General features: G+C 41.0%; 1 protein-coding gene across 2 annotated transcripts in view; it reads right to left on the reverse strand.

Annotated features, from left to right (window-relative positions):
• Window positions 1–282: 282 nt before the first annotated feature.
• fbln1 (fibulin 1) overlaps window positions 283–15,430 on the reverse strand; it is a 49,200-nt gene continuing 34,052 nt past the window's right edge. Inside the window, exons 15-17 of one of the 2 annotated variants that reach the window (XM_007894693.2) lie at window positions 8,438–8,580; window positions 6,490–6,621; window positions 283–1,698 (exon numbers count right to left, since the gene is read on the reverse strand). In XM_007894693.2, coding sequence (XP_007892884.2) covers window positions 1,559–1,698; window positions 6,490–6,621; window positions 8,438–8,580 — 415 coding nt within the window. In that variant the 3' untranslated portion in view covers window positions 283–1,558. Of the gene's footprint in view, window positions 1,699–6,489; window positions 6,622–8,437; window positions 8,581–11,679; window positions 13,305–15,430 lie in introns of those variants that run through there. The other variant, XM_007894694.2, reaches the window with a different exon arrangement.

A 15,430-nucleotide genomic window follows, 5' to 3' on the forward strand; every position in this document is an offset into this window, starting at 1 on the left:
GCTGTGTGCAAATGCTTGCTGCATTTATTCTAACATTTGCACTACACCAACTAGACACCACAGTCACTACACTTAACATTGAATCTTGTGAAGCGCTTTGAGACATCCACCTGACGGGAAAGGCACTATATGAAATGCAAAGAGTATTATTACTGTCATAACTCCATTGGGAAATAGCTGATCTCAGCTAATGAGAGTCAATGTAGACAAAGTATGCAATCATGGAATCCTCAAAAAGGATACAGAGAACAAGTGAAAGAACAATGAAAGATCCTTCAAAACTTCGATTAAAAGTTTATTGATTTTTTTATACATAAACAACAGACCCCTCATGTGTACTGAATGAGTGTGTCTGTACCACCAGTTACCCAACATCAATGTACACAGTCAATTAAAACAAGATCTCAGCCATCATGATTAATGCAATCTTACTGCAGAAATTGCATTCGCTCTAAAATTTTCAATGTTCAACTGAGGCAAACCTAAACGTTGACTGTCCACTGGGGCTGAGTCTGAGAATCATCAAACATAGTTACCTCGGGGACTCCCACCCATTCCAGCAGTGGTTATTCTCCATTATACAATGGTCTGTACATAAACATTAAACATACTAAAATACTTTTAAAAAAAAGTTTCCCCCATGACTGGAGCGGAGTACTCTGCAGCATTATATGAAACAGGATTAATAAATGAAAATGTATGTGATTGACGCATAACATATTGTGAGGGCAGCACAGGCAAATATTACAGAGATTATTTCCCCAGTGAGATTTTGTGTGCAGGCTTATCTAACTGAGCAGGCAAGTCAAACACTGGGAATAGGAGCCCTACAGTCTCAGACAGGATAATTGGAAAAAGGCATTGGGAAGCTAAGCAAACAATTCCACATCTTTTGTTCATCATCAAGCTTTAACACGAATGTGAAGATATCTATAATATATCAATTCAATGACAGCAGGACAATCGCTGCTGTTCTTAATGCAGTTACATTTGGGAGCACAGCAGGAAACTTTTGGTTTATTTTTTCATATCTATAAGCCAAGGCAGATTGTGAATGTTGCTGTACAACACATACTATCACTTGTTTCAGATTTTATTTACTGAATTGGTTCCTCCGGTGAAATGATGCAAACTGTTGTACTGAGGCACAATTTATTCAAGGACCACAGACTTTGACAAACTCAGATTAACTCACACTAAATGCCTGAGTCACAAACACACCATTGTGTTACCTGCGGATGGTGTCTTTGGGACAAAGATGCTCATGGTCTCTCGGTTACTCCCAACTCCTGCATATTCACCAATCTACTCAAGTTTCTTTTAAAAGATCCTCTCAAGATAATTCTAATGAATACATTTCAACAAAGTTTTATTCAAAAATACTAAACAGCAGAGGAAAAGCAGAGCTCAAGTTAAGTAAGAATACAAGACTGCCTGAAGCATCCTTGCGTCTGGGGAGAAAAGTGACTGATGTTTTGTGTAATATGCAGTGATTAGTAGTGGGCAGCAGTGGTTTCCCTTGTGGTGATGCAGGTTACCTTTTGCGGGTGAGAAGTCTTTAGAACCAGTTTTCTGAGATGTAGATGTGCACATTCACGACATTGCGGTGAGAGAGCTGCCCTGACAAGTAGTAGTCCATTTCCAGCTTTAAGATCCCCGAGTATGGTCCGATAATTGGCTTCACCATTCGAACAATACCTGGAGGGAAAGGAAGGGATAGGCAGATTAATGGTTGCTGAAGGAAAAACTGCTGACTTACCATTCCAACTTTTAACCCAACAAACATCTCATTGAAAAGACAGGCCCTCTGACAACACAAGTCTCCTCTGGTACTGCATTGTAGTGCCGACCAATTATGAACTTAAATCCCACTGTGGGGCTCGATCTCACAGCTTTCAGACCCAGAGGCAAGAGTGCCACCGACTGAACACGGCTGACACCTTGGCCGACCACACAGACACACACTCAGCGTTGCAGAGAAGCATTGCTTGAGGCCCGAATGTTTTGTGAGACAGTAAGCTCCAAAAGAGTCAAGAATAAATGGAACCAAAAGCAACCTGAAGAATTGAAACCTCTGAACATAGGTCTTTTTACTGGAGGGACGGTGAAAAATCTTTGATGGGTATAAATTAAAATACGTTAAGGTTCATTTTGGCCAAGATCCAAATTTACTTCAAAATAGATGCAGAAGGACTCAGGCTCCCATGTGATTGTGTTTTATAGGAGTATGAGACTGTGCAGCATGCAATGTGCTGGAGTACTTTGGTGGCTTGTCCCAAAGTTAGATATGCAAGTGCATTCCGATGGATATGAGATGCATAGGCTGAGCAGAGGCACACCCTGAGATACACAGAGACTGTGGAACAGCCTGCTACAATTTGTGATGTCTGGGGGGACAAATTTATTCTCGTGCAGTCTTTCGTTGTGGTCACGCAGCGATGCTCTGAAGGGACATTTTCCAAAAGTTTTTAAAATACACACAAATAATTCATTCCAGTCCACAACGGTACAAACCCCACACTCATAAAACCAAACAGCAGCTTTTGTTTTTCTAATTAAAATAGCTGAGAAAGTGAATTATAAGCAGCTCCGTCTGCTTACACAAACGCAAGTGGGGTCTCCAGGGAGCCAGAGAGACAGCACAATGAGCAGAGAGTCCAGAAAGACAATCCGTCAGACTGCAAAACCGCCAAGATTCCTAGCTTTCATTCCCCAGGGAATATAGATTAAAACAAGGGAATTAAACAACAAGGAATGAAGCGTGAGAGTCTTTAAAAATTAAAAGCATCAGTTTCTATGATGGCTCAGTTAGCGATGTCATTCCCTGCTGTGAGACAGGATGGTGTAAGGCGAACTGGATGGACCTTGCTTTTCTTTTGTCCAGCAATTCATATGTTCTTATGACCAAGAAGTTCCCAGGTTTGATTCTTGATCTGTGCTGATTTAGTTGTTCTCAGCAGTAAGAGTGAGCAGCAGTAAGGATGTTTCCATTGGCTGCAATGTCATGGAGGTAAAACAAATTCCAGTGAGTTCTGCTGAAATCGACTCGTAAGTACAATACATAATTACATTTATATAGTGCCTTTGACATCGGAAGGATGTCCCAAGGTGCTGGAATGTGTTCCATCAAATCTAAGGAGGGGTACAAACTGCACAGGACATTCACCAATGGTGGAGTGGTGCTGGGCCATCAGATGAAGGCCCAATTTCAACTTTATCCAATATCCACGCATTTCAGCAGTTATCACTGGAATTGAATGTGGGTGTGTTTCACTGTCGCCAGCCCAGAATATCGAGGTAACACATTCAGTAAATATAAACGTTGCGCACCTCAAATGTTGCACATAACTCCATTGTACCTCAAACCTGAGCCAATATGATGACTTTTTATACTCCTGGAATAATAATAATCCTTGCATTTGATATAACACCTTATCACATCTTTGAGACATCTCAAAGCACTTCACATAATATACTGTAAAGTGAATTGACTGTATATTTTGTGGACGAAATGTGCAACCATACACACAGGCCCACACATTGCTGAGGTAAGAGGACTTCACTGTGGTTTAGATTATAAGAGGCTGTTGCAGACATCAGAGGGTTGAAGATATTTTGTCTGTGTTGCTGGGAATGAAGATGGGCTTCATTCTCATTGTGATCGCATGGTGTACAAGTGAGGGGATGATGTTTCCAAGTAGAGTGGCACATCACAGTGCTTGACAAATACCAACAAGAGGCGTGTAACAGACTATCTCTGTAAGAAAATGCTCCCTTTGAAGTCCATTCCAACAATTGAGAAAAGAAAAATCACTGTAGAAGTGGATTGCATGAGAACCCTGCCTCTGAGAGGTCAGGGCTTTATCTGGTCTATCGCCTCCAAAATACACAGTCACTACACTTTGCAGTAAATCCTGTGAAGCGCTTCCTCCCAACGTGAAAGGCACAATATCAAAGGATTATTATTTCCAGAGTGGAGTTCCGTTTAAGCTGGAACTCGGCTTCCATGTTAATTAAAACCAGGAATCTCTGCTAGACAGAGCCTGATATCTTGTAGAACTGAGTCAACAACAGTTACTGTAAGCACAGTTACGTAAAAAGATATACCTTTAGCCAGAGACACCATACTCCACTGACCATGCAGTTAGACTGTAACTCAAAACTATTCCAAAAATTTCATTGCTTGAAAAACATGGAAAGTTCAGGTGAAAGGCTTCAAAACATTGACATATTGCTTTTTGCTGTGTCACCACCGACTCTTTGGACTGACGTGCAGGCTCTTGAAATAATTTCTGAAATGATCGTGTTTGTTCTCACTCGAGACTAAGGTTATAAAGATTATCCCCCATCTCCAGGATGTTATTGAAATATATGGCTGCTCCCTCAATAGCGAAACCAGGTAAAATGACCTATATCAAAATGTGCTCTTTTGCTATTTTTATGGATCTACAGAGGCCTAAAATTATAAAGTGCACCAGACCATTCCAAATCAGACCTCACAACAATCTGGCTGCTATGTGCCACAGGTTTTAGTTGTCAGCTGCCATCATCTACAATATCACAAGAGTCCCCATAACAAGGGAGCACCTGATGGGCATCAGACCCGTAACCTGTGAAACTCAGTTTTAAATCAAGAAACAACCTGATTACTTTTGCCTTTTGGAGTTGTTAAATTGCAGAGGAGGAGGGGAAAAGCAGGTTGAGTGAAGAGCTGACCTGGGAACTGAAAGTCCTCCAACCCCATCTATGGTCGGACAGTTCCTCTGCTGTCAACAGTTCCTGATACTGTCAGGTGAAAGACCTAGCACACGCTGCAAGGCAATGCTGCAAGGTGCATCAGTCTGCCACATTGGTAGCACTCTCTCTTCCAAGTCAGAAGGTTCTGGGTTCAAGTAAGACATCGGCACTTGGAATCACATGGTCTAAGCTGACACTCCAATGCAGTGCCGAGGGGGTGTTGGATTGGCAGAGGTCCCGGCCGTCCTTCGGATGAGACATTAAATCGAGGTCCTGTCTGCCTGTTCAGTTGGTAGTTTAAGTTCCCATGGCAGTATTCGAAAAGAGAATACTTTTAATGGCCAATAATCCCCAAAATAAAATTGGTCACTCACTCCATAGCTGTTTGTGGGATATTGCTGTGCACAATTGTCTGCCACATTTTTCCCACAAAATGCACAGTCAATCCACTGAATATCCTGTGAAGTGCTTTGAGATGCCTCAATGACATGATAAGGTCTATATCAAACGCAAGGATTATTATTATTATCCTGCTATTTCCAGTGTGGTTAAAAGTGGAGCAACTCAGAGAATGTTTCATTAGTCTCTCCATGGGCACTGCTCGGCATTTTTGTACCATATCCAGAATATTATGACAAGGCTGGAGTGTCTTTTCTTTGAGCCACGGTACAAGTTAAAGCTGCAATTTATTAGAGCATGTAAAAAATATATAATGCTTTAAATTCTCAATTACAATGCCATTTACTTATCACATTGAGGAATGTGGGAATAAATCCAGTAATGGAAATAAACTATTAAAAGGTTTTCTTTGCTTTGCTTGATGTATTTGTTGATGTTAAACTATTATGTAAAGATTTTTAAAAAAAGACTGTTGGAGAACAGAAAGACCAGTGCATTTTTATAAAGCACCACTCAGAACAATGAATCCCGCTCCCCTCCCCACACACCCAACACACCTCCACTCAGATTGTTGTGGTCTGCCTCCTGCCCTCCCTCTCTGCTGTACACATCCAAATAACCACCAGACCATTCCAAATCAGACCTTCAGCCAGATACAATAAAGGGCGACATTGACCTGAACTAAACTGAAGAATCCAGATTCGACTGCTCGTAAAAACTGCTTGAAAATGTGCAACTCTCTTCTGCTCTGGGCAGGTTTCCACACTCACAAGCTTTGTTAGTGTGTTATTTCTGAGGTTCTTTTTCTGGGTACCAGTGAGGGTCCTCAATTGTGAGCACAATCCCGAAACCTTTTGCTGCCATTGAAATCAGTAATTGCAACTGTGTTGAATCAGAAAGTGTTCAGTAGCTTTATTTCTTTCTTTCTTATACTTCAATTTCCCCGCCACTTTGCAATTAGCTGAGACATGTCCTGAGGAGGTGATTGCAGGCTTGGTGAGGCATCATTAGGGTGACCCATTCTCCTATGTTTCCACTCCTCTCTGGGGAAGCTATCCTCTCCAACACATCTGACACTCAAGATATTGTGAGCACAAAGTTGGTGTCTGAAAAAAACACTGCAATTCACAGTGCAAAATGAAGGAACAGCGCCACCGTCCGACTAAAGAGGGTATTCACTCCCACCAAGACATTCACTTGCCTTTCTCAATCCATGTATTTTCACAAGTAGATTTTAACTTTTCGACGATTACCAGTGTCTGGCCTATACCAAAGTGTGTGGGACAAGCTTCCAGAAGGTGATTCCTCCCCCCATCTCCCTCCCCTAACCCATATAAAAGCAGCACTGCTTACCCACTGTTAGGGAGCCTTCTTTTCGTTTCAGAATATCAAAGGAGTTGTGGAAATTTCCGTCAGTAATGCGGAACATAATCTCTGCCTGGGCTTTGGGGAAGTTTGAAGATGACGCCCGGAGGAAGATGATCTCTGTAACACAAAGAATCACTGTCAAGTCCTTGTGCTTCTCCAGCACCCATCGGTGTCAAATAGGTTAGATGTACAGGACTCCACCCAAACCACAGAAAAAGAGAAGACAAAAAGAAAATATTACAGAGCGCACGAACATAGAGAGAAAACAGCCTCCGTACCACGAGCTAATACCCTGCAGTATTTTGCCCAGACTTCAGGAATAAAGACTATGCTTATCGTTCTCCAGGAAATGTCAGAAAGTCTAATCTATGGCAGGGAGTCATTTCACTGGCATTGCCACTCTTCCCATCCACCCCTTCTACCCCCAAGCTTCACATTAGTTGGACTTCCTTCAGAGCTGCCATCATGGTGCCAGTCTCACATCTTTCCTTGCATTTTACCCCTGACCAAGACTGATTTTCCTAATCTCAGCCACATTGCCTGCCTCCAACCTATCTGACACTGATGGCACCAAAACCCTCATTCACACATTTGTTATCTCCTGCCTAATCTGGACTGCCCACAAAACACCCAGTCACAGCACTCTACAGTAATCCTGTGAAGCGCTTTGAGACATCTTGATGACATAATAAGGCACTATCAAATGCAAGGATTATTATTATTTATAGACAAAGACACTCCTCACCGTTCTCCTTAGTTCCTTCATTTATAAGATACTGTACCAAATTCCATATTCCCTTCACCCCAGTCCTCGACAAACTCCACTGGATCTCAACTGATTGACTTCAAAGTCTGCACCAATGACTGATAGACCCTTTCATACACAAGCACCTCTCTATCTCTGTGATCTTGTCTATCTCAATCCTCTGCTCACGCCTTCACTCAACTAACTCAGGTTTGCTGCATTTCTGTTCTTTCCTTCACCCATCAGAAACTACATCTGTAATCTTTGGAATTCCCTCCCTCTACCCCACCTTCTCACCCGCTCTGTATCTTTCGCCAACAAAATACAGTCAATCCACTTTACAATGTATTCTGTGAAGCGCTTTGAGACGTCCGAACAACGTGATAAGGTGCTATATCAAGTGCAAGGATTATTATACATGTGTCTTGAAATCCAACCTAAAAACTTATGCTTTCAACCTCATCTGTGGTCACCTTCTCCTCTCCCCATCCCCTCTACTTAGCTTGGCTTCTGACCCTGCAGTTGCATAGTGCTCTGAGATGATATCCTACATGAAAGGCACTATTTAAACACAAATTGTCATCGCTGTTTTCAGTGTCTCCTGATACAAGTTGTGCAGCATTTGGGAGTGGGGGGGAGGGGGGAGTCAGACATCAAAGATCATGCAGGAGAGCATCAACTCATTGTATTGGGAAACATGGGCAAGGACCTCTGCAATCATTACTGAATAGTTTTGCAAATGTGATTCATTTAATTTCAGTTATTCCCCACTATCCCTTATTAAAACCCTCTGCTGAAATATTCTGAATGCTTCCTCCTCATCATCATCTCGACGTTTGACACTGTATGAACAGCCTGTGAGGAGGCTTGTGCTCCAAAACCAGTTTTCACTTGCCCTCTGATTTTCTTTCCCCCACAAGAAACAAGAGACGTGAGCCAGTGTGTTGTAGCTGCACAGTAGATTGTTTTGCCACACCAGTGTCATGGTCACTGGGGAATTAACCCGAGGAAGCCAATGTCCTTAAATCTTATCCTTTGCTTCTGAGGAAGCTCCTGCCCTGAATGAATTCATCAGTGTTAAATAAAGAAATGAGTGAATACAGTATAAGGTAGATAACACTAAGCTCAGCATAAAGGAAGGGAGTTGCCCTATTTTTCAATTAAATGGGTACCACTCATTGCTCTCACCTATTGCTTCTGTAAAATCTCTGTAGGTTGGAAGAGAGATCACAGTGTCGGAAATTGTATTGACTGGATCCAGAATGCAGACGGCATCATTTGGACGACAAAACTTTATGCATCGAAAAGTCTCTGTCCCATCAGCAGTTGCTCTGCAAAGTAAGCAACAGCAAACAACAGTTAATGAAGAAGGAAGCAACTGACTGGAATTCACACTAGATTAGCTCTGTGTCATTTGTGGATTGTATTGAAGAGATAAGACATCCAACGTAATTTAGGTTTGAAGAAACCTGGATGATGTAGTTGTAGTGGATCTGGTTCGCATGTGGGGTCCATGTCAGCTGGCGAGCTGAAAATCTCCTCTCTCTGTTGACTCCAAGGATCTTACATGAAATTAATTTGTGCAAAATTCTTAATTTAGATTCAAGTGAGCACACAAACAGTAATTGGTACTTCAATGGCGATCTGATACATAACGCCACAATTAGAGCCAGGGCAGGAAACAAGAACAAAATCACACTGTGTGAGGATGACAAAAATAGATTTGAAGTTTGGCCAGGATTGAGTTTGGCCAGCCTCCACCCCTAGTTCTCAATAGGTAGAGGCTGCTGCCCAAAGTGAACCATAATTAAATACTGATGGGCAATCTCACTCAGAAAGACAACAATAATGGTTTATGTGGGAAATGTCACACTGTTGCAGCAATGAATGCTGATCAGATGTTGGGCTTTACTACACAGTTTGGTGATTTGTGAGACCAGCATCTAACCCATTCTGATCCTAAGCTTTAGGTGCTTGACAGTGACCCTGAATCCAAACAGGAAACATACTTATTAATATAATCATCTGTCATTCTTGATAAGCATAAACGTTTAACATAATATTTTTTAAAAAACTAAAGCCACATGTTAATCCAATTGCGAAATTCAGATGAGGCATTAAAACATGAAAGCAAAGCTTAGTTATTTTATAACAATCCTCGACGGAAGCTGAATCTCCAAAATCTGATATGTAGGAAATTGTGAATGCCAATTCCTCTTGCTGGGTAGGTGTTGTGACTTTGACAATGTGCACTTGTGATATAATTTCCACAAACATTTGCGTTCATCCATGAAACACACGTTATCCTGTGAAACAACTTGAGACATCCTCCCAACGTGAAAGCCGCTATACAAATGTAAGGATTGTTATTATTAGTGTTAAACACATACTCCTCTCAGGAATTAACATCCGTTTTTACCATACATCTTCTTCGTAATATACGTATATGTATTTATAGAAATTAGATTTAAGGACCATTTGGATATCACAGGGATATGATGATTTTACGATGATATCAACAACAACAACAACAAGATTCCATTTATAAAGCGCCTTTCACATCAGGAGGACGTCCCAAGGCGCTGCACAGTTGGGTCATGACCCGAGCAGGGGGGAAATGGTCAGGGTGAGGGGAGGGGAGGGAGCGAGGAGGGGGGAAATGGTCAGGGTGAGGGGAGGGATGGGAGGGAGCGAGAAGGGGGAAGAGAGTCGAGAGGGGAGCTGAAGGCTATTATCAATGGATAATAGGTTTGTCTGTGCTCAATACCATTGTGCTGCTCTAAATTACAGAATCGTGTCAACTCTTCACCACAAAAGCTCTGGAAAAATACATTACCATACAATACCACTGCTCACATAAATATTTCTGATTCAAGAAAATAATTTTGCTGCAAGTCCGCAACAAAATAACATGATTGTGCTTCACCACTAGGCATTTTACAGTTTAAATCAATGAATTATCATTAGAAAAAGTCTCTGATACCTCGATTGAAGGAGAACTGACAGGTGTATCATAATCTGACCTTTCACACTGTGGAATATCTTAATCGTGTCGCTGGCAACAAGTGAACCAAGTGATGAGTGATGTGGTCAATAATCAGGAAAGCGGACCTCAAGAGGAGGAACGGGGCGGGGGAGTTATGGATCATAAGACACGCACAGGTCTGTTTGCTTAAATGATTAATGGGCAGAAATACAGAGGGGAAGAAGCAGTAAAGACTTTTTTTTAATAAATATTAAGGAGGCATTTTAAAAAAAATGTAAATTGAACTGATTTTTCTACTTGGTTACAAAAACTGAAACCTGCTTATCCAATGACTCCAAAGAACTCTGTGGGTTCTCAACCCGATATGGCAAGATGGACATCTGCTGTCAACAAATTGACTGAGGCAGTCTGCCCGACTATCTTTACATCTCGCTGCTCACTGCGATACAGTTAGCTGTGAAGCAGACTACAGATTGAGAACAACGAGCACTGCCCAAAGTCTCACATTTCACTCTCTGTGTGAGGAGCTAACCGTTGAGGCTGAAGTTTCCCACATCGCAAATATCTATGGGCTGTCTAAGATCCAAGAGCATCTTGGATGACCTGTAGATAAATGCAAGTAGTAGTTGCTGTTGTATGTATTTTTCATGTGGTTCTGTGGAAATCAAAGGAGAAAATGTCTCCAATTTATTACAGCCTGGCTACTCTAGCCCCTTGGATGCTGGATTTAAGGTGGTTACAGGACCATTCACTCCTCTTCCTCAGAATCCTCAGGGTTTATTTAGAATAGAATCATAGAATCCCTCAGCACAGAATAAGCCATTCAGCCAATCGTGCCTGTGCTGCCTCTCAGAAAGAGCTATCCAATTAATCCCACTGCTCCGCTCTTTTCCCTATAGCCTTGCAATTTTTTTTTCTTTTCAAGTAAATATCCAATTTCCTTTTGAAAGTTATTATTGAATCTGCTTCCACCACCCTTTCAGGCAGTGCATCCCAGATTGAAGCAACTCACTGCATTAAAAAAAATCTCCTCATCTCCCCTCTAATTCTTTTGCCAGTTATCTTGAACCTGTGTCCTCTGGTCACCCGTCAGTGGAAACTTTCTCCTTATTTATTCTATCAGAAACTCTCATAATTTTGAACACCTCAATTAAATCTTCCCATAACCTTTTCTGTTCTCTGAGAACAATACCAGCTTCTCTGGTCTCTCCACATAACTGAAGTCCTTCCTCCCTGGTATCATTCTGGTAAATCTCCTTTGCACCCTCTCCAAGATCTTGACATCCTTTCTGAAATATGGTGCCCAGAATTCACTTTTTTCAGAATTCTCTCTTGTACATTGTATTATTGAAAAAAATACTCTCTACATCTTAGTCATCTGAAAATATGCCTTCACTGAATGACAACCATTGATTTCTGTAAGGGGAAAAATTATTTTATTGAATATTTAAAAAAAAACATGAAATCATTACCTTGAAATACTGTACTGTCATATTCTCAAGTTTCCCATCTTACGGTTTAGCACCTTTCATACAGAACAGAATTCTACTACACTTAAACAAACTGAATTTGGAAACTTTGCTTCAGACAATGATAAAAAGGTACAGTGCATCACTTGTTTCACAGAATAATCTATTTCACTAGAACATCACTCATTACACAAAGTGATGTTAACACTTGTAGTACATGATCATACAGGAACCCAGAACAAAGCCGGGACTCAAAGACTTGTTGCTTTTCAGCAGTCATTTTGCCCCAGCAGTTTGATAGATCGGCCAATCACATCTTGTGAAGTTAGATTGACTCCCTGGTTATCAGATACAGTTAACATTGGGTTAAGATGGATTAAGTGGCCATACCTTTATGAAGATATATTGACATGAAAAAAAAGACGATTGTGGTTCAACAACCCAGAAAACATAGTATTACAGCTTTTTGCTGTTGCTCAGTTGTGTATTTCTATTTAAATGTTTTACATACAATAGTAATAAACTTTGGAGTCGCAGACCGCACTCAGTAATAGTCCACACGTGCACACAAGTACAATTCTGTACTTGCCTTACTTGAGTCTGCAGAAGGCATTTGGTGCTTTGCAGAGACCAGGATTCCCATGTTTATCAGCAAATAACACCATTAATGTGGAAAGTGTAGAAATATTGGAGCAAAGCTCCAGCGCTATGGTGTCAACCTAAAAATTCTACCCAGTAGTGTGAAAACCATTCACAGTTACAAATAAAGGTTTAAAAATGAAAAATCAAAATTTGTTTGGGAGTTCATACTTTCAGACATGAACAAAACGCAAAAGGAGAAAAATAGGATGCAACAGTTCATTGCAATGAGTAAGGATCAGCTCAAAATACCATTATCATCCCAAAATCCCAGCTCAAAATCCCGTCACTCCATGAGATAACCCACCTATTTTGATTATCAAAGAAACACAATGGAATTTTATCAAATAGGTGGGTTATCTCATGGAGTGATGTATGCATCCCACTCTGCCCTAACCCTCTGTGGACGTTATTGTGTGTGAGTCTAGCAGAAAAATGCCATGCCACAAGACTCATCTTTAAGTCACTGAGAATCCCACACACTAGGCCACATGCGCATGCACAGTAAATACAAGATTTGTTTTTTGTTTGTTTGTTTGTGCAATGTGGGTAAATTGGGAAAATAACAGTAAATCATTGTACCCACTGCTCACCCGACACAAGTCATCAAACCTCAGCAGTGACAACAATGTAGATTTTTGCCAGAAATGTGTTGCTGGTTCCATGACGCAAGAGCTGCATCTCAACTTCAAGAAGAAAATCGTTGGGCTCTGTGATTTTCTGCTGCACGAACACGATGCCACTGTGGTTATTCAGTTTCTGGGTGCTAAAGTAGTTGTCCTCATTGCCGCGGGTGATGGAAAGGAGAATGTTATCTCCAGGAACAGCGTTAACGGGCCCGATACGGAAGACATTGGTGGGCACGTGGATGTTGGTGGGGAAAGTGAGGTGATAGTAGGTTATTCTTAAAGGCAGGCTTTGGCACTCCTTATTCTCAATGCAAGGCAAGCGCTCACAGCGACTGGAAGAAAGTGAGAGAGGAAAGAGGGGTGTTAATGAACACAAGCAAAGCCAGCAAGACAGTGCAGCAGGAAAAAGTACGACCTTATATATGCTGGAATTTTATGGTATAGATCGTTGTGCTATGAAATTCAATGAGTTTTTTCTTGTAACACAGACAACACATAGGCAAGGTAATTATTACATCACATGCTGGAAAAGGTCTTCCTCAATTATATTCTTTTGCTTTTCCTTTTGCCTGCTTAACAATAACGTAGCAAGCTGGTAAAACTCCAGGCCGTAGCTAAGGCATGTTGTTCAGCAATTCTATTAACAATTTCACCCACAAAATAGACAGTCAATCCACTTTACAACATATTCTGTGAAGCATTATAAGACGTCTCAACAACATGATAAGATGCTATTTCAAATATTATTAACAAGCTGTGGCAAAGTTATCCTTAGGCATGATCTATATCTGAACCAATCCATGAACAGGACTCTGGAGTCCTGTAGCTCAGTGGTTAGAGCACTCGCTTTGCAAGTGAGAGACCTGAGTTCAATTCCAGGCAGGGCGAAACCTTGGGCAAGTTTCCTTACTCCACACGCCTAATAATAATCCTTCCAAAAACCAAAAACAATAATTAAATTGGTCATTTTCAATCTACGACTGTTTGTGGGACATTGCTGTGCGCAATTGGCTGCCGCGTTCGCCCACAAATATACAGTCAATTCACTTTACAGTGTGTTCTGTGAAGCGCTTTGGGACGTCCTCCCGACGTGAAAAGCGCTATATCAAATGCAAGGATTATTATTATTATTATTATTTAACAAGTGGTTATTAAACAGCCAGTCTTTGCTATGAGCTGTTGCTCCACCAATCAGTTCAAAAAAAGATGCACACACCTAGCTCACACACATACACGCAAAATGTAACCCTACTGTGATCAATGGAATTGCTGCAATACAAAATGAAACAGAAATGCTAAAGACACTGGAGCAACAAGATTGAACTGTTATTTTTTTAAACAAATGCTCTGATTTCATTCTAATTGCACCACGGAATCTGGCAACGTTCAGGTTCAACATTTTACAGAAAGTGCCTTTTCCATTCCAGCAAAACATCAAACTTCGTAAAAAGTTAAAGGGTTCCATTACGTATCAATGAGACTGGTACACACTGACAATGAATGCATCACCGACCATGGTGTTTAGTGCCACATAGATGTGAACCAATTCACATGGCATATGTGCAAGACAAGGGAAAATGTGTTTTTACCAAAAATGTTGCTCACTCTCAGCGAAAGGCTTTTGCCTCACTGCAGAACTTGTTGGTAATTTATAGTATTTTGGCTGCAGAATAAAGAGCAGGGGTTTGATTTGAAGAAGAGCAATGAAACAGATGTTCAACCCCAGCAAAAAGTGTAAGACAATAATACATCATCAACTGCAGCACATGGTATAAGCTGAGCACATCATCAACTACAGCACATGGTATGAGCACATCATCAACTAGAGCACATGGTAGGAGCACATCATCAACTAGAGCACATGGTATGAGCACATTATCAACTAAAACACACAATATGAGACTGAGCACATTCTGTACTTCAGCACATGGTATGAGCACATTATGAATTACAGCACATGAGATAAGACCGAGCACGTGATCAACTACAACACATAGTATAAAACTGAATACATTATCAATGATAGCATGTGGTCTGAGCACATTGTCTTACAGCCACACGATATAAGACTGAGCACATTGTCAACCACAGCAAATGATACAAGACTGAGCACATGATCAACTGCACGGCATGAGCACATTATCAAATACAGCACATAGTACAAGACTAAGTATATTATCAACAATGAATCACAATGTAAGACTAAACATATCAACTGCAGGAATGCTCTCTTGTAAACATCAGGAGAACAAGTCCTCAAACTCTGTATGTTCTGGAATAATGTGGTTCTTGCACCCAAAACACATAACCTTCAACTCGTTACCCGCCTGAAATATTTTGGTGACCCAAGAAATAATATTACAAGACCAAATATGTTACTTTTCAACTACCTGAAGATCATTTGATAATTTGGAAGCAGAAAACCTGAAAAATCTCATTGTTACAACTAAACATGTTA

The sequence above is a fragment of the Callorhinchus milii genome, unplaced genomic scaffold (genome assembly GCF_018977255.1).
Source record: "Callorhinchus milii isolate IMCB2004 unplaced genomic scaffold, IMCB_Cmil_1.0 Scaffold5, whole genome shotgun sequence".
Taxonomy (NCBI): Eukaryota; Metazoa; Chordata; class Chondrichthyes; order Chimaeriformes; family Callorhinchidae; genus Callorhinchus; species Callorhinchus milii.